Source organism: Taudactylus pleione, unplaced genomic scaffold (genome assembly GCF_031769625.1).
Source record: "Taudactylus pleione unplaced genomic scaffold, aTauple2 ptg000012l, whole genome shotgun sequence".
NCBI lineage: Eukaryota > Metazoa > Chordata > Amphibia > Anura > Myobatrachidae > Taudactylus > Taudactylus pleione.
Window position 1 is genome coordinate 22509566 of NW_028284415.1, and position 24467 is coordinate 22534032.

The window sequence follows — 24467 nt, forward strand, 5'->3', positions numbered from 1 at the left end:
CAGCACAGCCTAAACCAAATACACTATCAAACATAATCAAACATACAATATAATGCATTGCAAAACATATAGCACAAGACATCCTATACTATACATGATACTTTGCATTATTCATTCAGTACTTAAACAAAAACAACAATCAACAAGGTCTATGGGTGTGGAGGGTAGAAGGGAAGGGAGGGGGGAATCACAGAACTGAAGTTTTTATTGAAAGACAGACACATATATGGGAAGGGTGAATAAATAGAAAGACATCAACAAAACATCAGTCTCTGTGAAAAATGGGGGAAGGGGCCACTGTCCCAGTCCTTGTTGGACAATCAAGCATGGGGGGAGGGGGCAGAAGAAGGGGGGTTTAGTCCTCTTCTTCCTCAGGGCTGTCCATGATGGAATAGTCTCTTAGCAGGCTGTGAATCAGCCTGCGACAGTCCTGGATAGACATCCTCTCCCTCCGCAGAATGAGGCGATTCCTGGCAAGCCACAAAGCGTCCTTAACATAGTTCATAAGGCGCCAGGCCTCCTGGATTGCCCCATAGGTGTGGGTGCCAGGAAACAGTCCGTAAAGTACCGAGTGGTACAAAAGGTTGCTCCTTGGCACACAGTCTTTGAGTTCATTTTCCAGGGCTTCTAACAACAACTGTGCATAAGTACAGTCCCAAAACAAGTGCATAGATGTTTCCTCGTGAGAGATGCACCAGGGGCAATGTCTGTACCTGCACAGGTTACGGGAGTGCATGAATGTCCTTAGGGGCAGACCCCCTTGGATTGCCATCCATGACATGTCCTTGTGTCTATTTGTGAGCCTTTTGGAGGCCACATTGTCCCATACCTGCTTGGCAGTTGCTGAAGGGAGCCCTGGAATAGGCTCCATAACGTCTTTTGCTCTGATGAGCTTGTGGATAGTCTTTGGTTTCCACAAGTCAGGTTTAACTCCCTCCAGTTGGTGCTCCCTCACAAACTTGGACACATCCAGGTAGAACCAGGGAGTGTTCCAGTTGTAAGGGATGGAGCTGTCCCACTTAGCCCAGCCTAGGGCCCTCCAAAGGGGTAGGAGGAAAAAGCGAGACATGGAGTTTCCTGCAGAGTCATTATCAGTCTCACACAAAGCCCTGCGGATACAGTTGCAAACAAAGAAGGCTCGCAGCATGGTGGGGATATCTGGCATTCCCTTCCCACCTTTGAGGGGCTCCTTGTACATAACTGTCCGCTTTACTCTGTCCATCTTGGAGCCCCAGATGAAGTGAAACACTGCCCTTGTGATGGCCCTGCAGACCGTGACCAGAGGTGGCCAGGCCTGCGCTGTGTACTGCAGAACGGGAAGGATCTCGTTGCGCAGTACAAGTGCTTTTCCTTCGATGGTAAGGTCTCTGAGGCTCCACAGTCCAATTTTTTGCCTTACAGTGGCAAGTCTTTCGTCCCAGCACTTCAGGGCCGCACCTTCACCACCAAGCCAGACTCCCAGAATTTTGATGAAGTCCGCCTTGACAGCAAAGGGGAATGGAGCGGAGGATGACAGGTGCCACTGCCCGAACAGCATAGCCTCTGACTTCCCGCAGTTGACTTTTGCCCCTGAAGCTCGGCCGAAGCTCTCGCAGGTCTGGACGAGTGCTGTCACCGAACTCTGGTCAGCGCAGAAGACAGTGACGTCGTCCATGTACAGGGAACACTTGGCCTCTCTACGGTCTGGACCCGGTGCGATGACCCCTCTGATCTCTGGTTTCCGTCTGATGCATACAGCCAGGAGCTCTATAACACAAACAAAAAGAAGAGGTGAAAGAGGGCAGCCTTGTCTGACCCCGGATAGAATAGGAAAGGGGTCAGTCTTCCAGCCGTTCACCAACACCGAGCTGTGAATATCAAGGTACATCAGGTTAACATACGTGCAAAACATTTCACCAAGCCCAAACCTCTGCAGGACCCTACCCATCAACTCATGTGAGACACGGTCAAAGGCCTTCTCCTGGTCAAGGCTGACCAGAGCCGCATGCACGTTCCGGTCCTTGATGTAATGGACCGTGTCTCTGAGGAGGGCAAGGCTATCTGCAATCCTGCGGCCAGGAATGCCGCAGGTCTGGTCCGGGTGAATGATCTGTCCGATGACAGCCTTCAGCCTGTTGGCAAGTACCTTGGCCAGGATCTTGTAGTCCACGTTCAGGAGAGAGATGGGCCTCCAATTTTTCAGCTCACATCTCTCCCCCTTACGCTTATACAAGATCGTGATCAGTCCCTCCCTCAGTGAAGGAGGCATTTTGCCCTCCACCACCATCTCCTTGTACAGCTCGAGCAGGTCCGGGCCAATGAGGTCCCACAGCGCTACATAGAGCTCTGCTGGGAGACCATCACTGCCCGGGGTCCTGCCCTGCCTAAAGGATTTAGCGGCGGAGTGCAACTCCTCCAACACCAAGGGAGCATCCATGGCTGCTTTACCTGCAGGATCAATAGTGTTAGTGATACCTGACAGGAACTCATCAGCCACAGCACTGTCCGTCGTCTTTGGGGAGTAGAGGTCGCCATAGTAGTCCGTGATGACCTTCATGACGCCCTCCTTCCCCTGCCTGGGAATACCGGTCTCATCTCGCAGCTCAGTCAGGGGCGTGTGGCCAGAGTGGAGTTTCCTGAAAAAGAAAGAGTTACATTTCTCACCCTTCTCCAGGTTCTCCACCTTGGAACGGAAGACGATGCGTCTGGATTCCTCCTCGAAGTGCCCTTTCAGGCTCTTTTTGGTCTCCAGATCATCTCTCACGTCCCAGCCGCACCGTTGGAGGTCCTGCAGGGACTGCAGTTGTCTCTGCAGTCCCTTGAAGTTCCTCTTTCGGTCGCACGCCTGTTGTCTTCCTTTGACCTGAAAGAAACTGCGAATGTTAGCCTTAACATATTCCCACCAATCACTCATGCATTCAAAATAACATTTATCATTCTTCCATGTGATGTAGGCATCCTTCAGCTCGGCCAGCACCTCCTCCCTTTCCAGCAGAGCACAGTTCAACTTCCAGGAGCCTGGGCCAGGAGGAAAACCATTGCCCAGGTCTCCTTGGAAGAGAATGGCTCTGTGGTCAGAGAAGAAGCAGGGAACCATAGCATGCCTATTCTGCTTCACTGCTCTAGAGGTAAACACAAAGTCAATGCGGGAATGCACCGAGCCATCGGGGCGGCTCCACGTGTAATTCATGGAGCCAGTCCCCATGGAGCCCACAGCATCCCGCAGAGAAGCTTCGGTTACCATTTCTATGAGCAGTTTAGATGTCAAATCAAGCTTAGCAGTGTTGCAGGTGCTGCGTCCATCCTCCTCCATGGGGCAGTTGAAATCTCTGGCCATCACTACTGCCCTAGTGGTTGCGAGCTGCAGCCGCAGGGTCTGGAAAAGCTCCAAACGCTCATTCTTACCAGGGGGTGCATACACACAGATTAGCCTAATAGGCTCACCTGCCCAGGAGCCGTCTACGATAAGCAATCTGCCGCAGACGAGCTCCTGAACAGAATCTAGTGTGAAGAGGCTCCCCCTAATAAGAATGGCGACCCCTGCAGACTTACACTCACCCCCACCAGACCAATAGGACGGACCGTGAGACCACTGCCGGCCCAGATGTCTATAAGACCTGGAAAAAGGAATAGAGCATTCCTGCAACATGTAAACATCACATTTCTGAGTATCCAAAAATGCAAACACAGACTGTCTTCTAAACTTATCCTTAATACTCCTCACATTAATGGTAAAAAGGGAAAAAGACACCATTAGTTGGGAGAAAAAAGGTTAGAACACGGAAAATACATTTAGCTACCACTCTTGTCGGGCGGCGCTTCCTCTTGAACGGTTGCTGGGTCGCCCTGTTGGGGCGGCTGCATACAGCTCTGGATCAGCTGTTCGATTAAGTTGTCAGCATTCAGGTCAGGTACTACCTCCTCCACGAGGCTTTCCACCATCGCCTCCATCTCGTCCTCTAGTGGAAGAGGGTTCTCGACCTGTTCTACCGCCAACTTCTTGGAAGGGTCGGGGTCAGCAGCTGGGCTGTCAAACTCCTTTCGCTTCCTGCTCGACTGTTGAGTGCCTGCAGAGGATACAAGAGGGGGAAACTCTTCCTCGGAGAGGAGAGAGACAGGGGGGGTGGAAGAGACAGTGGGATGGAGAAGGGAGGGAGAGGGGGGAGGGGTTGTGCCAGCAGTGGGGGTGGGAGTTGCTGTCACAGTGGGAGGAGGGCGTGGGGTAGGATGGGTGGGAAGGGGTGGGGTAGGAAGGGTAGGACGGGTGCGGGGGGGTGGGGTGGGGATGGAAGGTTTCTTACCCTCCTGGCGCCTCTGCTGGCCTTGTCCAGTCACTGCTGCCACATAGGATTTTGCCCTGTTGGGGCAGTCTCTGTAGACATGGTTCACCTCCCCACAGAGGTTGCATGTCTTCTGGGTGGGGCAATCCTTGGTGTCGTGTCCCGCCACCTTGCACTTCTTGCAGGCTGCCACCTTGCAGTCTCTCCCAATGTGGTCCTTCCCACCGCAGGTCTTGCAGATCCGCGGCTGGTCCGGATAACTGAGAAATCCTGCAGATGCGCCCAGGGAGAAGAACTGTGGCAGGTGCACAACTCCATCGGGGCTCCAGTTGTCTTTTAGGAGCTTGACGATGACAGCCCACTTGCCTGTCCAGAAGCCATTCCTGTCCAGGATCTTGGAGGGCTCCTTGATCACCGTGCAGAAACGGCCCAGGAAAGTGGCGATGTCCTTGCCAGGCGTGTGTGGGTTCCGCATTGAAACCGTCACCCGCCTCTCCTCTCTTTGAATAGGGCAATTGCCCACAAAGCGAGAGAAAGGGGATTCAGGCCTCGCCGCTTTCACCGCTTCCCAGTACCTCTTGCAGATTGCAATGGAGGCAAAGGTCACGTAAAAGATGCCCTTGATGTAGTTCTGTATGCTGAGGGTTTCAGCAGTCGAGAACCCCTGTTCAAGGATCATCTTCTTGCCGAAGGTCTCCGTCGTCATGTCCGGCATCTTTCCTTCCACCTCCTTCAGCTTCATCACGACGGTCTGCCTCATCCAGGGCTCCAAGGCTGGGGTACCCTTGGGCTGGGTCTGGCTGGGCTTCTCGGGGGCTGTTGCTGGAGGGGCGGTGGAGGTGGATGGGACCTGGTCGGGCAGAGCTTCGGCCGGCTTTGGTCCCTTCTTTGCCGCCTTCTTCCTGGCAGAGGTGGCTGGAGCGGAGGCTGGGGCTGGCACCGGGGTTGGAGCAGCTGAGGCCATCTCTCCTGCTTCTTGCCTGGGGTCGAAGTTGGGCTGGAGAAGGGTCTGCGGCGGTCGGAGGTCGGAAGTCGCTTTCGCAGAGGGCAGAGCAAACAAGTCTAACCCAATGCCAGTCGAAGTCCTTCCTCGTCGCGGTCGCAGGGTCTGGTCGCCGCTGGTCGGAGGTCGGGAGACGGCTTCGCAGAGGGCAGAGCAAACAAGTCTAGCCCAGTGCTGGTCGAAGTCCTTCCTCGTCGCAGGGTCTGGTCGTCGCTGGTCGGAGGTCGGTTTCACAGAGGGCAGAGCAAACAAGTCTGACCCTCTGCTACTTGTAGTCCTTCCTCGTCGCAGTCGGCAGTCTGGGGGACACTGGTCGGAGCTTGGCAGTCGCTTCTTCAGAGGGCAGAGCAGCAAGTCTAACCCTCGGCAAGTCGAATCCTTCTTCCTCTCAGCAGTCCTCTTTCAGCTTCCTCGGCCGGTGCAGGTCCAGAAAAAATGCGGCAGCAGGTCCTCTGGAGCCCGAGTGTAGTCACAGTCCAGTCAGTCAGCACTGATAAGAACAGATTTTTTGATTGAAAAAAGCATTCTTTATTAACATAAAGATGGCAAAAAACATACATAAATCACACATACAAGTGTACTGTGTCGCAGCACAGCCTAAACCCAATACACTATCAAACATAATCAAACATACAATATAATGCATTGCAAAACATATAGCACAAGGCATCCTATACTATACATAATACTTTGCATTATTCATTCACTACTTAAACAAAAACAACAATCAACAAGGTCTATGGGTGTGGAGGGTAGAGGGGAAGGGAGGGGGGAATCACAGAACTGAAGTTTTTATTGAAAGACAGACACATATATGGGAAGGGTAAATAAATAGAAAGACATATCAACAAAACATCAGTCTCTGTGAAAAATGGGGGAAGGGGCCACTGTCCCAGTCCTTGTTGGACAATCAAGCATGGGGGGAGGGGGCAGAAGAAGGGGGGTTTAGTCCTCTTCTTCCTCAGGGCTGTCCATGATGGAATAGTCTCTTAGCAGGCTGTGAATCAGCCTGCGACAGTCCTGGATAGACATCCTCTCCCTCCGCAGAATGAGGCGATTCCTGGCAAGCCACAAAGCGTCCTTAACACAGTTCATAAGGCGCCAGGCCTCCTGGATTGCCCCATAGGTGTGGGTGCCAGGAAACAGTCCGTAAAGTACCGAGTGGTACGAAAGGTTGCTCCTTGGCACACAGTCTTTGAGTTCATTTTCCAGGGCATCTAACAACAACTGTGCATAAGTACAGTCCCAAAACAAGTGCATAGCTGTTTCCTCGTGGGAGATGCACCAGGGGCAATGTCTGTACCTGCACAGGTTACGGGAGTGCATGAATGTCCTTAGGGGCAGACCCCCTTGGATTGCCATCCATGACATGTCCTTGTGTCTATTTGTGAGCCTTTTGGAGGCCACATTGTCCCATACCTGCTTGGCAGTTGCTGAAGGGAGCCCTGGAATAGGCTCCATGACGTCTTTTGCTCTGATGAGCTTGAGGATAGTCTTTGGTTTCCACAAGTCAGGTTTAACTCCCTCCAGTTGGTGCTCCCTCACAAACTTGGACACGTCCAGGTAGAACCAGGGAGTGTTCCAGTTGTAAGGGATGGAGCTGTCCCACTTAGCCCAGCCTAGGGCCCTCCAAAGGGGTAGGAGGAAAAAGCGAGACATGGAGTTTCCTGCAGAGTCATTATCAGTCTCACACAAAGTCCTGCGGATACAGTTGCAAACAAAGAAGGCTCGCAGCATGGTGGGGATATCTGGTATTCCCTTTCCACCTTTGAGGGGCTCCTTGTACATAACTGTCCGCTTTACTCTGTCCATCTTGGAGCCCCAGATGAAGTGAAACACTGCCCTTGTGATGGCCCTGCAGACCGTGACCAGAGGTGGCCAGGCCTGCGCTGTGTACTGCAGAACGGGAAGGATCTCGTTGCGCAGTACAAGTGCTTTTCCTTCGATGGTAAGGTCTCTGAGGCTCCACAGTCCAATTTTTTGCCTTACAGTGGCAAGTCTTTCGTCCCAGCACTTCAGGGCCGCACCTTCACCACCAAGCCAGACTCCCAGAATTTTGATGAAGTCCGGCTTGACAGCAAAGGGGAATGGAGCGGAGGATGACAGGTGCCACTGCCCGAACAGCATAGCCTCTGACTTCCCGCAGTTGACTTTTGCCCCTGAAGCTCGGCCGAAGCTCTCGCAGGTCTGGACGAGTGCTGTCACCGAACTCTGGTCAGCGCAGAAGACAGTGACGTCGTCCATGTACAGCGAGCACTTGGCCTCTCTACGGTCTGGACCCGGTGCGATGACCCCTCTGATCTCTGGTTTCCGTCTGATGCATACAGCCAGGAGCTCTATAACACAAACAAAAAGAAGAGGTGAAAGAGGGCAGCCTTGTCTGACCCCAGATAGAATAGGAAAGGGGTCAGTCTTCCAGCCGTTCACCAACACCGAGCTGTGAATATCAAGGTACATCAGGTTAACATACGTGCAAAACATTTCACCAAGCCCAAACCTCTGCAGGACCCTACCCATCAACTCATGTGAGACACGGTCAAAGGCCTTCTCCTGGTCAAGGCTGACCAGAGCCGCATGCACGTTCCGGTCCTTGATGTAATGGACCGTGTCTCTGAGGAGGGCAAGGCTATCTGCAATCCTGCGGCCAGGAATGCCGCAGGTCTGGTCCGGGTGAATGATCTGTCCGATGACAGCCTTCAGCCTGTTGGCAAGTACCTTGGCCAGGATCTTGTAGTCCACGTTCAGGAGAGAGATGGGCCTCCAATTTTTCAGCTCACATCTCTCCCCCTTACGCTTATACAAGATCGTGATCAGTCCCTCCCTCAGTGAAGGAGGCATTTTGCCCTCCACCACCATCTCCTTGTACAGCTCGAGCAGGTCCGGGCCAATGAGGTCCCACAGCGCTACATAGAGCTCTGCTGGGAGACCATCACTGCCCGGGGTCCTGCCCTGCCTAAAGGATTTAGCGGCAGAGTGCAACTCCTCCAACACCAAGGGAGCATCCATGGCTGCTTTACCTGCAGGATCAATAGTGTTAGTGATACCTGACAGGAACTCATCAGCCCCAGTACTGTCCGTCGTCTTTGGGGAGTAGAGGTCGCCATAGTAGTCCGTGATGACCTTCATGACGCCCTCCTTCCCCTGCCTGGGAATACCGGTCTCATCTCGCAGCTCAGTCAGGGGCGTGTGGCCAGAGTGGAGTTTCCTGAAAAAGAAAGAGTTACATTTCTCACCCTTCTCCAGGTTCTCCACCTTGGAACGGAAGACGATGCGTCTGGATTCCTCCTCGAAGTGCCCTTTCAGGCTCTTTTTGGTCTCCTCCAGATCATCTCTCACGTCCCAGCCGCACCGTTGGAGGTCCTGCAGGGACTGCAGTTGTCTCTGCAGTCCCTTGAAGTTCCTCTTTCGGTCGCACGCCTGTTGTCTTCCTTTGACCTGAAAGAAACTGCGAATGTTAGCCTTAACATATTCCCACCAATCACTCATGCATTCAAAATAGCATTTATCATTCTTCCATGTGATGTAGGCATCCTTCAGCTCGGCCAGCACCTCCTCCCTTTCCAGCAGAGCACAGTTCAACTTCCAGGAGCCTGGGCCAGGAGGAAAACCATTGCCCAGGTCTCCTTGGAAGAGAATGGCTCTGTGGTCAGAGAAGAAGCAGGGAACCATAGCATGCCTGTTCTGCTTCACTGCTCTAGAGGTAAACACAAAGTCAATGCGGGAATGCACCGAGCCATCGGGGCGGCTCCACGTGTAATTCACGGAGCCAGCCCCCATGGAGCCCACAGCATCCCGCAGAGAAGCTTCGGTTACCATTTCTATGAGCAGTTTAGATGTCAAATCAAGCTTAGCAGTGTTGCAGGTGCTGCGTCCATCCTCTTCCATGGGGCAGTTGAAATCTCCGGCCATCACTACTGCCCTAGTGGTTGCGAGCTGCAGCCGCAGGGTCTGGAAAAGCTCCAAACGCTCGTTCTTACCAGGGGGTGCATACACACAGATTAGCCTAATAGGCTCACCTGCCCAGGAGCCGTCTACGATAAGCAATCTGCCGCAGACGAGCTCCTGAACAGAATCTAGTGTGAAGAGGCTCCCCCTAATAAGAATGGCGACCCCTGCAGACTTACACTCACCCCCACCAGACCAATAGGACGGACCGTGAGACCACTGCCGGCCCAGATGTCTATAAGACCTGGAAAAAGGAATAGAGCATTCCTGCAACATGTAAACATCACATTTCTGAGTATCTAAAAATGCAAACACAGACTGTCTTCTAAACTTATCCTTAATACTCCTCACATTAATGGTAAAAAGGGAAAAAGACACCATTAGTTGGGAGAAAAAAGGTTAGAACACGGAAAATACATTTAGCTACCACTCTTGTCGGGCGGTGCTTCCTCTTGAACGGTTGCTGGGTCGCCCTGTTGGGGCGGCTGCATACAGCTCTGGATCAGCTGTTCGATTAAGTTGTCAGCATTAAGGTCAGGTACTACCTCCTCCACGAGGCTTTCCACCATCGCCTCCATCTCGTCCTCTAGTGGAAGAGGGTTCTCGACCTGTTCTACCGCCAACTTCTTGGAAGGGTCGGGGTCAGCAGCTGGGCTGTCAAACTCCTTTCGCTTCCTGCTCGACTGTTGAGTGCCTGCAGAGGGTACAAGAGGGGGAAACTCTTCCTCGGAGAGGAGAGAGACAGGGGGGGTGGAAGAGACAGTGGGATGGAGAAGGGAGCGGGAGGGAGAGGGGGGAGGGGTTGTGCCAGCAGTGGGGGTGGGAGTTGCTGTCACAGTGGGAGGAGGGCGTGGGGTAGGATGGGTGGGAAGGGGTGGGGTAGGAAGGGTAGGACGGGTGCGGGGGGGTGGGGTGGGGGTGGAAGGTTTCTTACCCTCCTGGCGCCTCTGCTGGCCTTGTCCAGTCACTGCTGCCACATAGGATTTTGCCCTATTGGGGCAGTCTCTGTAGACATGGTTCACCTCCCCACAGAGGTTGCATGTCTTCTGGGTGGGGCAATCCTTGGTGTCGTGTCCCGCCACCTTGCACTTCTTGCAGGCTGCCACCTTGCAGTCTCTCCCAATGTGGTCCTTCCCACCGCAGGTCTTGCAGATCCGCGGCTGGTCCGGATAACTGAGAAATCCTGCAGATGCGCCCAGGGAGAAGAACTGTGGCAGGTGCACAACTCCATCGGGGCTCCAGTTATCTTTTAGGAGCTTGACGATGACAGCCCACTTGCCTGTCCAGAAGCCATTCCTGTCCAGGATCTTGGAGGGCTCCTTGATCACCGTGCAGAAACGGCCCAGGAAAGTGGCGATGTCCTTGCCAGGCGTGTGTGGGTTCCGCATTGAAACCGTCACCCGCCTCTCCTCTCTTTGAATAGGGCAATTGCCCACAAAGCGAGAGAAAGGGGATTCAGGCCTCGCCGCTTTCACCGCTTCCCAGTACCTCTTGCAGATTGCAATGGAGGCAAAGGTCACATAAAAGATCCCCTTGAGATAGTTCTGTATGCTGAGGGTTTCAGCAGTCGAGAACCCCTGCTCAAGGACCATCTTCTTGCCGAAGGTCTCCGTCGTCATGTCCGGCATCTTTCCTTCCACCTCCTTCAGCTTCATCACGACGGTCTGCCTCATCCAGGGCTCCAAGGCTGGGGTACCCTTGGGCTGGGTCTGGCTGGGCTTCTCGGGGGCTGTTGCTGGAGGGGCGGTGGAGGTGGATGGGACCTGGTCGGGCAGAGCTTCGGCCGGCTTCGGTCCCTTCTTTGCCGCCTTCTTCCTGGCAGAGGTGGCTGGAGCGGAGGCTGAGGCTGGCACCGGGGTGGGGGCAGCTGAGGCCATCTCTCCTGCTTCTTGCCCGGGGTCGAAGTTGGGCTGGAGAAGGGTCTGCGGCGGTCGGAGGTCGGAAGTCGCTTTCGCAGAGGGCAGAGCAAACAAGTCTAACCCAATGCCAGTCGAAGTCCTTCCTCGTCGCGGTCGCAGGGTCTGGTCGCCGCTGGTCGGAGGTCGGGAGACGGCTTCGCAGAGGGCAGAGCAAACAAGTCTAGCCCAATGCTGGTCGAAGTCCTTCCTCGTCGCAGGGTCTGGTCGTCGCTGGTCGGAGGTCGGTTTCACAGAGGGCAGAGCAAACAAGTCTGACCCTCTGCTACTTGTAGTCCTTCCTCGTCGCAGTCGGCAGTCTGGGGGACGCTGGTCGGAGCTTGGCAGTCGCTTCTTCAGAGGGCAGAGCAGCAAGTCTAACCCTCGGCAAGTCGAATCCTTCTTCCTCTCAGCAGTCCTCTTTCAGCTTCCTCGGCCGGTGCAGGTCCAGAAAAAATGCGGCAGCAGGTCCTCTGGAGCCCGAGTGTAGTCACAGTCCAGTCAGTCAGCACTGATAAGAACAGATTTTTTTTTTTTTTTTGAAAAAAGCATTCTTTATTAACATAAAGATGGCAAAAAACATACATAAATCACACATACAAGTGTACTGTGTCGCAGCACAGCCTAAACCCAATACACTATCAAACATAATCAAACATACAATATAATGCATTGCAAAACATATAGCACAAGGCATCCTATACTATACATAATACTTTGCATTATTCATTCACTACTTAAACAAAAACAACAATCAACAAGGTCTATGGGTGTGGAGGGTAGAGGGGAAGGGAGGGGGGAATCACAGAACTGAAGTTTTTATTGAAAGACAGACACATATATGGGAAGGGTAAATAAATAGAAAGACATATCAACAAAACATCAGTCTCTGTGAAAAATGGGGGAAGGGGCCACTGTCCCAGTCCTTGTTGGACAATCAAGCATGGGGGGAGGGGGCAGAAGAAGGGGGGTTTAGTCCTCTTCTTCCTCAGGGCTGTCCATGATGGAATAGTCTCTTAGCAGGCTGTGAATCAGCCTGCGACAGTCCTGGATAGACATCCTCTCCCTCCGCAGAATGAGGCGATTCCTGGCAAGCCACAAAGCGTCCTTAACACAGTTCATAAGGCGCCAGGCCTCCTGGATTGCCCCATAGGTGTGGGTGCCAGGAAACAGTCCGTAAAGTACCGAGTGGTACGAAAGGTTGCTCCTTGGCACACAGTCTTTGAGTTCATTTTCCAGGGCATCTAACAACAACTGTGCATAAGTACAGTCCCAAAACAAGTGCATAGCTGTTTCCTCGTGAGAGATGCACCAGGGGCAATGTCTGTACCTGCACAGGTTACGGGAGTGCATGAATGTCCTTAGGGGCAGACCCCCTTGGATTGCCATCCATGACATGTCCTTGTGTCTATTTGTGAGCCTTTTGGAGGCCACATTGTCCCATACCTGCTTGGCAGTTGCTGAAGGGAGCCCTGGAATAGGCTCCATGACGTCTTTTGCTCTGATGAGCTTGTGGATAGTCTTTGGTTTCCACAAGTCAGGTTTAACTCCCTCCAGTTGGTGCTCCCTCACAAACTTGGACACATCCAGGTAGAACCAGGGAGTGTTCCAGTTGTAAGGGATGGAGCTGTCCCACTTAGCCCAGCCTAGGGCCCTCCAAAGGGGTAGGAGGAAAAAGCGAGACATGGAGTTTCCTGCAGAGTCATTATCAGTCTCACACAAAGTCCTGCGGATACAGTTGCAAACAAAGAAGGCTCGCAGCATGGTGGGGATATCTGGTATTCCCTTTCCACCTTTGAGGGGCTCCTTGTACATAACTGTCCGCTTTACTCTGTCCATCTTGGAGCCCCAGATGAAGTGAAACACTGCCCTTGTGATGGCCCTGCAGACCGTGACCAGAGGTGGCCAGGCCTGCGCTGTGTACTGCAGAACGGGAAGGATCTCGTTGCGCAGTACAAGTGCTTTTCCTTCGATGGTAAGGTCTCTGAGGCTCCACAGTCCAATTTTTTGCCTTACAGTGGCAAGTCTTTCGTCCCAGCACTTCAGGGCCGCACCTTCACCACCAAGCCAGACTCCCAGAATTTTGATGAAGTCCGGCTTGACAGCAAAGGGGAATGGAGCGGAGGATGACAGGTGCCACTGCCCGAACAGCATAGCCTCTGACTTCCCGCAGTTGACTTTTGCCCCTGAAGCTCGGCCGAAGCTCTCGCAGGTCTGGACGAGTGCTGTCACCGAACTCTGGTCAGCGCAGAAGACAGTGACGTCGTCCATGTACAGCGAGCACTTGGCCTCTCTACGGTCTGGACCCGGTGCGATGACCCCTCTGATCTCTGGTTTCCGTCTGATGCATACAGCCAGGAGCTCTATAACACAAACAAAAAGAAGAGGTGAAAGAGGGCAGCCTTGTCTGACCCCAGATAGAATAGGAAAGGGGTCAGTCTTCCAGCCGTTCACCAACACCGAGCTGTGAATATCAAGGTACATCAGGTTAACATACGTGCAAAACATTTCACCAAGCCCAAACCTCTGCAGGACCCTACCCATCAACTCATGTGAGACACGGTCAAAGGCCTTCTCCTGGTCAAGGCTGACCAGAGCCGCATGCACGTTCCGGTCCTTGATGTAATGGACCGTGTCTCTGAGGAGGGCAAGGCTATCTGCAATCCTGCGGCCAGGAATGCCGCAGGTCTGGTCCGGGTGAATGATCTGTCCGATGACAGCCTTCAGCCTGTTGGCAAGTACCTTGGCCAGGATCTTGTAGTCCACGTTCAGGAGAGAGATGGGCCTCCAATTTTTCAGCTCACATCTCTCCCCCTTACGCTTATACAAGATCGTGATCAGTCCCTCCCTCAGTGAAGGAGGCATTTTGCCCTCCACCACCATCTCCTTGTACAGCTCGAGCAGGTCCGGGCCAATGAGGTCCCACAGCGCTACATAGAGCTCTGCTGGGAGACCATCACTGCCCGGGGTCCTGCCCTGCTTAAAGGATTTAGCGGCAGAGTGCAACTCCTCCAACACCAAGGGAGCATCCATGGCTGCTTTACCTGCAGGATCAATAGTGTTAGTGATACCTGACAGGAACTCATCAGCCACAGTACTGTCCGTCGTCTTTGGGGAGTAGAGGTCGCCATAGTAGTCCGTGATGACCTTCATGACGCCCTCCTTCCCCTGCCTGGGAATACCGGTCTCATCTCGCAGCTCAGTCAGGGGCGTGTGGCCAGAGTGGAGTTTCCTGAAAAAGAAAGAGTTACATTTCTCACCCTTCTCCAGGTTCTCCACCTTGGAACGGAAGACGATGCGTCTGGATTCCTCCTCGAAGTGCCCTTTCAGGCTCTTTTTGGTCTCCTCCAGATCATCTCTCACGTCCCAGCCGCACCGTTGGAGGTCCTGCAGGGACTGCAGTTGTCTCTGCAGTCCCTTGAAGTTCCTCTTTCGGTCGCACGCCTGTTGTCTTCCTTTGACCTGAAAGAAACTGCGAATGTTAGCCTTAACATATTCCCACCAATCACTCATGCATTCAAAATAGCATTTATCATTCTTCCATGTGATGTAGGCATCCTTCAGCTCGGCCAGCACCTCCTCCCTTTCCAGCAGAGCACAGTTCAACTTCCAGGAGCCTGGGCCAGGAGGAAAACCATTGCCCAGGTCTCCTTGGAAGAGAATGGCTCTGTGGTCAGAGAAGAAGCAGGGAACCATAGCATGCCTGTTCTGCTTCACTGCTCTAGAGGTAAACACAAAGTCAATGCGGGAATGCACCGAGCCATCGGGGCGGCTCCACGTGTAATTCACGGAGCCAGCCCCCATGGATCCCACAGCATCCCGCAGAGAAGCTTCGGTTACCATTTCTATGAGCAGTTTAGATGTCAAATCAAGCTTAGCAGTGTTGCAGGTGCTGCGTCCATCCTCTTCCATGGGGCAGTTGAAATCTCCGGCCATCACTACTGCCCTAGTGGTTGCGAGCTGCAGCCGCAGGGTCTGGAAAAGCTCCAAACGCTCGTTCTTACCAGGGGGTGCATACACACAGATTAGCCTAATAGGCTCACCTGCCCAGGAGCCGTCTACGATAAGCAATCTGCCGCAGACGAGCTCCTGAACAGAATCTAGTGTGAAGAGGCTCCCCCTAATAAGAATGGCGACCCCTGCAGACTTACACTCACCCCCACCAGACCAATAGGACGGACCGTGAGACCACTGCCGGCCCAGATGTCTATAAGACCTGGAAAAAGGAATAGAGCATTCCTGCAACATGTAAACATCACATTTCTGAGTATCTAAAAATGCAAACACAGACTGTCTTCTAAACTTATCCTTAATACTCCTCACATTAATGGTAAAAAGGGAAAAAGACACCATTAGTTGGGAGAAAAAAGGTTAGAACACGGAAAATACATTTAGCTACCACTCTTGTCGGGCGGTGCTTCCTCTTGAACGGTTGCTGGGTCGCCCTGTTGGGGCGGCTGCATACAGCTCTGGATCAGCTGTTCGATTAAGTTGTCAGCATTCAGGTCAGGTACTACCTCCTCCACGAGGCTTTCCACCATCGCCTCCATCTCGTCCTCTAGTGGAAGAGGGTTCTCGACCTGTTCTACCGCCAACTTCTTGGAAGGGTCGGGGTCAGCAGCTGGGCTGTCAAACTCCTTTCGCTTCCTGCTCGACTGTTGAGTGCCTGCAGAGGATACAAGAGGGGGAAACTCTTCCTCGGAGAGGAGAGAGACAGGGGGGGTGGAAGAGACAGTGGGATGGAGAAGGGAGCGGGAGGGAGAGGGGGGAGGGGTTGTGCCAGCAGTGGGGGTGGGAGTTGCTGTCACAGTGGGAGGAGGGCGTGGGGTAGGATGGGTGGGAAGGGGTGGGGTAGGAAGGGTAGGACGGGTGCGGGGGGGTGGGGTGGGGATGGAAGGTTTCTTACCCTCCTGGCGCCTCTGCTGGCCTTGTCCAGTCACTGCTGCCACATAGGATTTTGCCCTATTGGGGCAGTCTCTGTAGACATGGTTCACCTCCCCACATAGGTTGCATGTCTTCTGGGTGGGGCAATCCTTGGTGTCGTGTCCCGCCACCTTGCACTTCTTGCAGGCTGCCACCTTGCAGTCTCTCCCAATGTGGTCCTTCCCACCGCAGGTCTTGCAGATCCGCGGCTGGTCCGGATAACTGAGAAATCCTGCAGATGCGCCCAGGGAGAAGAACTGTGGCAGGTGCACAACTCCATCGGGGCTCCAGTTGTCTTTTAGGAGCTTGACGATGACAGCCCACTTGCCTGTCCAGAAGCCATTCCTGTCCAGGATCTTGGAGGGCTCCTTGATCACCGTGCAGAAACGGCCCAGGAAAGTGGCGATGTCCTTGCCAGGCGTGTGTGGGTTCCGCATTGAAACCGTCACCCGCCTCTCCTCTCTTTGAATAGGGCAATTGCCCACAAAGCTAGAGAAAGGGGATTCAGGCCTCGCCGCTTTCACCGCTTCCCAGTACCTCTTGCAGATTGCAATGGAGGCAAAGGTCACGTAAAAGATGCCCTTGATGTAGTTCTGTATGCTGAGGGTTTCAGCAGTCGAGAACCCCTGTTCAAGGATCATCTTCTTGCCGAAGGTCTCCGTCGTCATGTCCGGCATCTTTCCTTCCACCTCCTTCAGCTTCATCACGACGGTCTGCCTCATCCAGGGCTCCAAGGCTGGGGTACCCTTGGGCTGGGTCTGGCTGGGCTTCTCGGGGGCTGTTGCTGGAGGGGCGGTGGAGGTGGATGGGACCTGGTCGGGCAGAGCTTCGGCCGGCTTCGGTCCCTTCTTTGCCGCCTTCTTCCTGGCAGAGGTGGCTGGAGCGGAGGCTGAGGCTGGCACCGGGGTGGGGGCAGCTGAGGCCATCTCTCCTGCTTCTTGCCCGGGGTCGAAGTTGGGCTGGAGAAGGGTCTGCGGCGGTCGGAGGTCGGAAGTCGCTTTCGCAGAGGGCAGAGCAAACAAGTCTGACCCAATGCCAGTCGAAGTCCTTCCTCGTCGCGGTCGCAGGGTCTGGTCGCCGCTGGTCGGAGGTCGGGAGACGGCTTCGCAGAGGGCAGAGCAAACAAGTCTAGCCCAATGCTGGTCGAAGTCCTTCCTCGTCGCAGGGTCTGGTCGTCGCTGGTCGGAGGTCGGTTTCACAGAGGGCAGAGCAAACAAGTCTGACCCTCTGCTACTTGTAGTCCTTCCTCGTCGCAGTCGGCAGTCTGGGGGACGCTGGTCGGAGCTTGGCAGTCGCTTCTTCAGAGGGCAGAGCAGCAAGTCTAACCCTCGGCAAGTCGAATCCTTCTTCCTCTCAGCAGTCCTCTTTCAGCTTCCTCGGCCGGTGCAGGTCCAGAAAAAATGCGGCAGCAGGTCCTCTGGAGCCCGAGTGTAGTCACAGTCCAGTCAGTCAGCACTGATAAGAACAGATTTTTGATTGAAAAAAGCATTCTTTATTAACATAAAGATGGCAAAAAACATACATAAATCATACATACAAGTGTACTGTGTCGCAGCACAGCCTAAACCCAATACACTATCAAACATAATCAAACATACAATATAATGCATTGCAAAACATATAGCACAAGGCATCCTATACTATACATAATACTTTGCATTATTCATTCACTACTTAAACAAAAACAACAATCAACAAGGTCTATGGGTGTGGAGGGTAGAGGGGAAGGGAGGGGGGAATCACAGAACTGAAGTTTTTATTGAAAGACAGACACATATATGGGAAGGGTGAATAAATAGAAGGACATATCAACAAAACATCAGTCTCTGTGAAAAATGGGGGAAGGGGCCACTGTCCCAGTCCTTGTTGGACAATCAAGCATGGGGGGAGGGGGCAGAAGAAGGGGGGTTTAGTCCTCTTCTTCCTCAGGGCTGTCCATGATGGAATAGTCTCTTAGCAGGCTGTGAATCAGCCTGCGACAGTCCTGGATAGACATCCTCTCCCTCCGCAGAATGAGGCGATTCCTGGCAAGCCACAAAGCGTCCTTAACACAGTTCATAAGGCGCCAGGCCTCCTGGATTGCCCCATAGGTGTGGGTGCCAGGAAACAGTCCGTAAAGTACCGAGTGGTACGAAAGGTTGCTCCTTGGCACACAGTCTTTGAGTTCATTTTCCAGGGCATCTAACAACAACTGTGCATAAGTACAGTCCCAAAACAAGTGCATAGCTGTTTCCTCGTGAGAGATGCACCAGGGGCAATGTCTGTACCTGCACAGGTTACGGGAGTGCATGAATGTCCTTAGGGGCAGACCCCCTTGGATTGCCATCCATGACATGTCCTTGTGTCTATTTGTGAGCCTTTTGGAGGCCACATTGTCCCATACCTGCTTGGCAGTTGCTGAAGGGAGCCCTGGAATAGGCTCCATGACGTCTTTTGCTCTGATGAGCTTGTGGATAGTCTTTGGTTTCCACAAGTCAGGTTTAACTCCCTCCAGTTGGTGCTCCCTCACAAACTTGGACACGTCCAGGTAGAACCAGGGAGTGTTCCAGTTGTAAGGGATGGAGCTGTCCCACTTAGCCCAGCCTAGGGCCCTCCAAAGGGGTAGGAGGAAAAAGCGAGACATGGAGTTTCCTGCAGAGTCATTATCAGTCTCACACAAAGTCCTGCGGATACAGTTGCAAACAAAGAAGGCTCGCAGCATGGTGGGGATATCTGGTATTCCCTTTCCACCTTTGAGGGGCTCCTTGTACATAACTGTCCGCTTTACTCTGTCCATCTTGGAGCCCCAGATGAAGTGAAACACTGCCCTTGTGATGGCCCTGCAGACCGTGACCAGAGGTGGCCAGGCCTGCGCTGTGTACTGCAGAACGGGAAGGATCTCGTTGCGCAGTACAAGTGCTTTTCCTTCGATGGTAAGGTCTCTGAGGCTCCACAGTCCAATTTTTTGCCTTACAGTGGCAAGTCTTTCGTCCCAGCACTTCAGGGCCGCACCCTCACCACCAAGCCAGACTCCCAGAATTTTGATGAAGTCCGGCTTGACAGCAAAGGGGAATGGAGCGGAGGATGACAGGTGCCACTGCCCGAACAGCATAGCCTCTGACTTCCCGCAGTTGACTTTTGCCCCTGAAGCTCGGCCGAAGCTCTCGCAGGTCTGGACGAGTGCTGTCACCGAACTCTGGTCAGCGCAGAAGACAGTGACGTCGTCCATGTACAGCGAACACTTGGCCTCTCTACGGTCTGGACCCGGTGCGATGACCCCTCTGATCTCTGGTTTCCGTCTGATGCATACAGCCAGGAGCTCTATAACACAAACAAAAAGAAGAGGTGAAAGAGGGCAGCCTTGTCTGACCCCAGATAGAATAGGAAAGGGGTCAGTCTTCCAGCCGTTCACCAACACCGAGCTGTGAATATCAAGGTACATCAGGTTAACATACGTGCAAAACATTTCACCAAGCCCAAACCTCTGCAGGACCCTACCCATCAACTCATGTGAGACACGGTCAAAGGCCTTCTCCTGGTCAAGGCTGACCAGAGCCGCATGCACGTTCCGGTCCTTGATGTAATGGACCGTGTCTCTGAGGAGGGCAAGGCTATCTGCAATCCTGCGGCCAGGAATGCCGCAGGTCTGGTCCGGGTGAATGATCTGTCCGATGACAGCCTTCAGCCTGTTGGCAAGTACCTTGGCCAGGATCTTGTAGTCCACGTTCAGGAGAGAGATGGGCCTCCAATTTTTCAGCTCACATCTCTCCCCCTTACGCTTATACAAGATCGTGATCAGTCCCTCCCTCAGTGAAGGAGGCATTTTGCCCTCCACCACCATCTCCTTGTACAGCTCGAGCAGGTCCGGGCCAATGAGGTCCCACAGCGCTACATAGAGCTCTGCTGGGAGACCATCACTGCCCGGGGTCCTGCCCTGCCTAAAGGATTTAGCGGCAGAGTGCAACTCCTCCAACACCAAGGGAGCATCCATGGCTGCTTTACCTGCAGGATCAATAGTGTTAGTGATACCTGACAGGAACTCATCAGCCACAGTACTGTCCATCGTCTTTGGGGAGTAGAGGTCGCCATAGTAGTCCGTGATGACCTTCATGACGCCCTCCTTCCCCTGCCTGGGAATACCGGTCTCATCTCGCAGCTCAGTCAGGGGCGTGTGGCCAGAGTGGAGTTTCCTGAAAAAGAAAGAGTTACATTTCTCACCCTTCTCCAGGTTCTCCACCTTGGAACGGAAGACGATGCGTCTGGATTCCTCCTCGAAGTGCCCTTTCAGGCTCTTTTTGGTCTCCTCCAGATCATCTCTCACGTCCCAGCCGCACCGTTGGAGGTCCTGCAGGGACTGCAGTTGTCTCTGCAGTCCCTTGAAGTTCCTCTTTCGGTCGCACGCCTGTTGTCTTCCTTTGACCTGAAAGAAACTGCGAATGTTAGCCTTAACATATTCCCACCAATCACTCATGCATTCAAAATAGCATTTATCATTCTTCCATGTGATGTAGGCATCCTTCAGCTCGGCCAGCACCTCCTCCCTTTCCAGCAGAGCACAGTTCAACTTCCAGGAGCCTGGGCCAGGAGGAAAACCATTGCCCAGGTCTCCTTGGAAGAGAATGGCTCTGTGGTCAGAGAAGAAGCAGGGAACCATAGCATGCCTGTTCTGCTTCACTGCTCTAGAGGTAAACACAAAGTCAATGCGGGAATGCACCGAGCCATCGGGGCGGCTCCACGTGTAATTCACGGAGCCAGCCCCCATGGAGCCCACAGCATCCCGCAGAGAAGCTTCGGTTACCATTTCTATGAGCAGTTTAGATGTCAAATCAAGCTTAGCAGTGTTGCAGGTGCTGCGTCCATCCTCTTCCATGGGGCAGTTGAAATCTCCGGCCATCACTACTGCCCTAGTGGTTGCGAGCTGCAGCCGCAGGGTCTGGAAAAGCTCCAAACGCTCGTTCTTACCAGGGGGTGCATACACACAGATTAGCCTAATAGGCTCACCTGCCCAGGAGCCGTCTACGATAAGCAATCTGCCGCAGACGAGCTCCTGAACAGAATCTAGTGTGAAGAGGCTCCCCCTAATAAGAATGGCGACCCCTGCAGACTTACACTCACCCCCACCAGACCAATAGGACGGACCGTGAGACCACTGCCGGCCCAGATGTCTATAAGACCTGGAAAAAGGAATAGAGCATTCCTGCAACATGTAAACATCACATTTCTGAGTATCTAAAAATGCAAACACAGACTGTCTTCTAAACTTATCCTTAATACTCCTCACATTAATGGTAAAAAGGGAAAAAGACACCATTAGTTGGGAGAAAAAAGGTTAGAACACGGAAAATACATTTAGCTACCACTCTTGTCGGGCGGTGCTTCCTCTTGAACGGTTGCTGGGTCGCCCTGTTGGGGCGGCTGCATACAGCTCTGGATCAGCTGTTCGATTAAGTTGTCAGCATTCAGGTCAGGTACTACCTCCTCCACGAGGCTTTCCACCATCGCCTCCATCTCGTCCTCTAGTGGAAAAGGGTTCTCGACCTGTTCTACCGCCAACTTCTTGGAAGGGTCGGGGTCAGCAGCTGGGCTGTCAAACTCCTTTCGCTTCCTGCTCGACTGTTGAGTGCCTGCAGAGGGTACAAGAGGGGGAAACTCTTCCTCGGAGAGGAGAGAGACAGGGGGGGTGGAAGAGACAGTGGGATGGAGAAGGGAGCGGGAGGGAGAGGGGGGAGGGGTTGTGCCAGCAGTGGGGGTGGGAGTTGCTGTCACAGTGGGAGGAGGGCGTGGGGTAGGATGGGTGGGAAGGGGTGGGGTAGGAAGGGTAGGACGGGTGCGGGGGGGTGGGGTGGGGGTGGAAGGTTTCTTACCCTCCTGGCGCCTCTGCTGGCCTTGTCCAGTCACTGCTGCCACATAGGATTTTGCCCTATTGGGGCAGTCTCTGTAGACATGGTTCACCTCCTCACAGAGGTTGCATGTCTTCTGGGTGGGGCAATCCTTGGTGTCGTGTCCCGCCACCTTGCACTTCTTGCAGGCTGCCACCTTGCAGTCTCTCCCAATGTGGTCCTTCCCACCGCAGGTCTTGCAGATCCGCGGCTGGTCCGGATAACTGAGAAATCCTGCAGATGCGCCCAGGGAGAAGAACTGTGGCAGGTGCACAACTCCATCGGGGCTCCAGTTATCTTTTAGGAGCTTGACGATGACAGCCCACTTGCCTGTCCAGAAGCCATTCCTGTCCAGGATCTTGGAGGGCTCCTTGATCACCGTGCAGAAACGGCCCAGGAAAGTGGCGATGTCCTTGCCAGGCGTGTGTGGGTTCCGCATTGAAACCGTCACCCGCCTCTCCTCTCTTTGAATAGGGCAATTGCCCACAAAGCGAGAGAAAGGGGATTCAGGCCTCGCCGCTTTCACCGCTTCCCAGTACCTCTTGCAGATTGCAATGGAGGCAAAGGTCACGTAAAAGATGCCCTTGATGTAGTTCTGTATGCTGAGGGTTTCAGCAGTCGAGAACCCCTGTTCAAGGATCATCTTCTTGCCGAAGGTCTCCGTCGTCATGTCCGGCATCTTTCCTTCCACCTCCTTCAGCTTCATCACGACGGTCTGCCTCATCCAGGGCTCCAAGGCTGGGGTACCCTTGGGCTGGGTCTGGCTGGGCTTCTCGGGGGCTGTTGCTGGAGGGGCGGTGGAGGTGGATGGGACCTGGTCGGGCAGAGCTTCGGCCGGCTTCGGTCCCTTCTTTGCCGCCTTCTTCCTGGCAGAGGTGGCTGGAGCGGAGGCTGAGGCTGGCACCGGGGTGGGGGCAGCTGAGGCCATCTCTCCTGCTTCTTGCCCGGGGTCGAAGTTGGGCTGGAGAAGGGTCTGCGGCGGTCGGAGGTCGGAAGTCGCTTTCGCAGAGGGCAGAGCAAACAAGTCTAACCCAATGCCAGTCGAAGTCCTTCCTCGTCGCGGTCGCAGGGTCTGGTCGCCGCTGGTCGGAGGTCGGGAGACGGCTTCGCAGAGGGCAGAGCAAACAAGTCTAGCCCAATGCTGGTCGAAGTCCTTCCTCGTCGCAGGGTCTGGTCGTCGCTGGTCGGAGGTCGGTTTCACAGAGGGCAGAGCAAACAAGTCTGACCCTCTGCTACTTGTAGTCCTTCCTCGTCGCAGTCGGCAGTCTGGGGGACGCTGGTCGGAGCTTGGCAGTCGCTTCTTCAGAGGGCAGAGCAGCAAGTCTAACCCTCGGCAAGTCGAATCCTTCTTCCTCTCAGCAGTCCTCTTTCAGCTTCCTCGGCCGGTGCAGGTCCAGAAAAAATGCGGCAGCAGGTCTTCTGGAGCCCGAGTGTAGTCACAGTCCAGTCAGTCAGCACTGATAAGAACAGATTTTTTTTTTTTTTGATTGAAAAAAGCATTCTTTATTTAACATAAAGATGGCAAAAAACATACATAAATCACACATACAAGTGTACTGTGTCGCAGCACAGCCTAAACCCAATACACTATCAAACATAATCAAACATACAATATAATGCATTGCAAAACATATAGCACAAGGCATCCTATACTATACATAATACTTTGCATTATTCATTCACTACTTAAACAAAAACAACAATCAACAAGGTCTATGGGTGTGGAGGGTAGAGGGGAAGGGAGGGGGGAATCACAGAACTGAAGTTTTTATTGAAAGACAGACACATATATGGGAAGGGTAAATAAATTGAAAGACATATCAACAAAACATCAGTCTCTGTGAAAAATGGGGGAAGGGGCCACTGTCCCAGTCCTTGTTGGACAATCAAGCATGGGGGGAGGGGGCAGAAGAAGGGGGGTTTAGTCCTCTTCTTCCTCAGGGCTGTCCATGATGGAATAGTCTCTTAGCAGGCTGTGAATCAGCCTGCGACAGTCCTGGATAGACATCCTCTCCCTCCGCAGAATGAGGCGATTCCTGGCAAGCCACAAAGCGTCCTTAACACAGTTCATAAGGCGCCAGGCCTCCTGGATTGCCCCATAGGTGTGGGTGCCAGGAAACAGTCCGTAAAGTACCGAGTGGTACGAAAGGTTGCTCCTTGGCACACAGTCTTTGAGTTCATTTTCCAGGGCATCTAACAACAACTGTGCATAAGTACAGTCCCAAAACAAGTGCATAGCTGTTTCCTCGTGGGAGATGCACCAGGGGCAATGTCTGTACCTGCACAGGTTACGGGAGTGCATGAATGTCCTTAGGGGCAGACCCCCTTGGATTGCCATCCATGACATGTCCTTGTGTCTATTTGTGAGCCTTTTGGAGGCCACATTGTCCCATACCTGCTTGGCAGTTGCTGAAGGGAGCCCTGGAATAGGCTCCATGACGTCTTTTGCTCTGATGAGCTTGTGGATAGTCTTTGGTTTCCACAAGTCAGGTTTAACTCCCTCCAGTTGGTGCTCCCTCACAAACTTGGACACGTCCAGGTAGAACCAGGGAGTGTTCCAGTTGTAAGGGATGGAGCTGTCCCA

The 24467-nt window shown here is 53.4% G+C and overlaps 5 protein-coding genes and 1 pseudogene across 5 annotated transcripts; all 6 read right to left on the bottom strand.

Annotated features, from left to right (window-relative positions):
* Positions 1-355: 355 nt before the first annotated feature.
* LOC148542565 (uncharacterized) lies at positions 356-2536 on the bottom strand. The gene is made up of 2 exons (XM_088468488.1): positions 2455-2536; positions 356-1746 (listed from the first exon to the last, which is right to left on the bottom strand). Exons 1-2 carry the CDS (start codon positions 2534-2536, stop codon positions 356-358), a joined length of 1473 nt encoding a protein of 490 aa, XP_088324614.1.
* A 1458-nt stretch (positions 2537-3994) lies between these two features.
* LOC148542566 (uncharacterized) lies at positions 3995-5031 on the bottom strand (annotated as a pseudogene).
* A 1176-nt stretch (positions 5032-6207) lies between these two features.
* Positions 6208-9171, bottom strand: LOC148542567 (uncharacterized). Its single transcript, XM_088468489.1, has 2 exons — positions 8307-9171; positions 6208-7598 (listed from the first exon to the last, which is right to left on the bottom strand). Exons 1-2 carry the CDS (start codon positions 9169-9171, stop codon positions 6208-6210), a joined length of 2256 nt encoding a protein of 751 aa, XP_088324615.1.
* A 455-nt stretch (positions 9172-9626) lies between these two features.
* Positions 9627-14135, bottom strand: LOC148542568 (uncharacterized). The gene is made up of 2 exons (XM_088468504.1): positions 13378-14135; positions 9627-11022 (listed from the first exon to the last, which is right to left on the bottom strand). The coding sequence occupies exons 1-2, from the start codon at positions 14133-14135 to the stop codon at positions 9627-9629; spliced, it is 2154 nt and encodes a 717-aa protein (XP_088324630.1).
* A 1358-nt stretch (positions 14136-15493) lies between these two features.
* On the bottom strand, positions 15494-19995 carry LOC148542569 (uncharacterized). Its single transcript, XM_088468505.1, has 2 exons — positions 19238-19995; positions 15494-16889 (listed from the first exon to the last, which is right to left on the bottom strand). The coding sequence occupies exons 1-2, from the start codon at positions 19993-19995 to the stop codon at positions 15494-15496; spliced, it is 2154 nt and encodes a 717-aa protein (XP_088324631.1).
* Positions 19996-21353: 1358 nt separating this feature from the next.
* On the bottom strand, positions 21354-22679 carry LOC148542570 (uncharacterized). The gene has a single exon (XM_088468491.1). The coding sequence runs from the start codon at positions 22605-22607 to the stop codon at positions 21354-21356; it is 1254 nt and encodes a 417-aa protein (XP_088324617.1). The 5' UTR covers positions 22608-22679.
* Positions 22680-24467: the final 1788 nt, after the last annotated feature.

What these genes read in the sequence shown, in the direction of transcription:
- LOC148542569 (XM_088468505.1), bottom strand. Translation starts at nt 19,995, where the DNA reads ATGGATGCTCCCTTGGTGTTGGAGGAGTTGCACTCTGCCGCTAAATCC. An exon ending in AGAGAGGCCAAGTGTTCGCT is followed by an intron (nt 16,890 to 19,237) that starts GTACATGGACGA and finishes CACCTCTGCCAG; the next exon opens with GAAGAAGGCGGCAAAGAAGG.
- LOC148542570 (XM_088468491.1), bottom strand. Translation starts at nt 22,607, where the DNA reads ATGAGGCAGACCGTCGTGATGAAGCTGAAGGAGGTGGAAGGAAAGATG.
- LOC148542567 (XM_088468489.1), bottom strand. Translation starts at nt 9,171, where the DNA reads ATGGCCGGAGATTTCAACTGCCCCATGGAAGAGGATGGACGCAGCACC. An exon ending in GGCTGATGAGTTCCTGTCAG is followed by an intron (nt 7,599 to 8,306) that starts GTATCACTAACA and finishes TTTGTGTTATAG; the next exon opens with AGCTCCTGGCTGTATGCATC.
- LOC148542568 (XM_088468504.1), bottom strand. Translation starts at nt 14,135, where the DNA reads ATGGATGCTCCCTTGGTGTTGGAGGAGTTGCACTCTGCCGCTAAATCC. An exon ending in AGAGAGGCCAAGTGCTCGCT is followed by an intron (nt 11,023 to 13,377) that starts GTACATGGACGA and finishes CACCTCTGCCAG; the next exon opens with GAAGAAGGCGGCAAAGAAGG.
- LOC148542565 (XM_088468488.1), bottom strand. Translation starts at nt 2,536, where the DNA reads ATGAAGGTCATCACGGACTACTATGGCGACCTCTACTCCCCAAAGACG. An exon ending in GGCTGATGAGTTCCTGTCAG is followed by an intron (nt 1,747 to 2,454) that starts GTATCACTAACA and finishes TTTGTGTTATAG; the next exon opens with AGCTCCTGGCTGTATGCATC.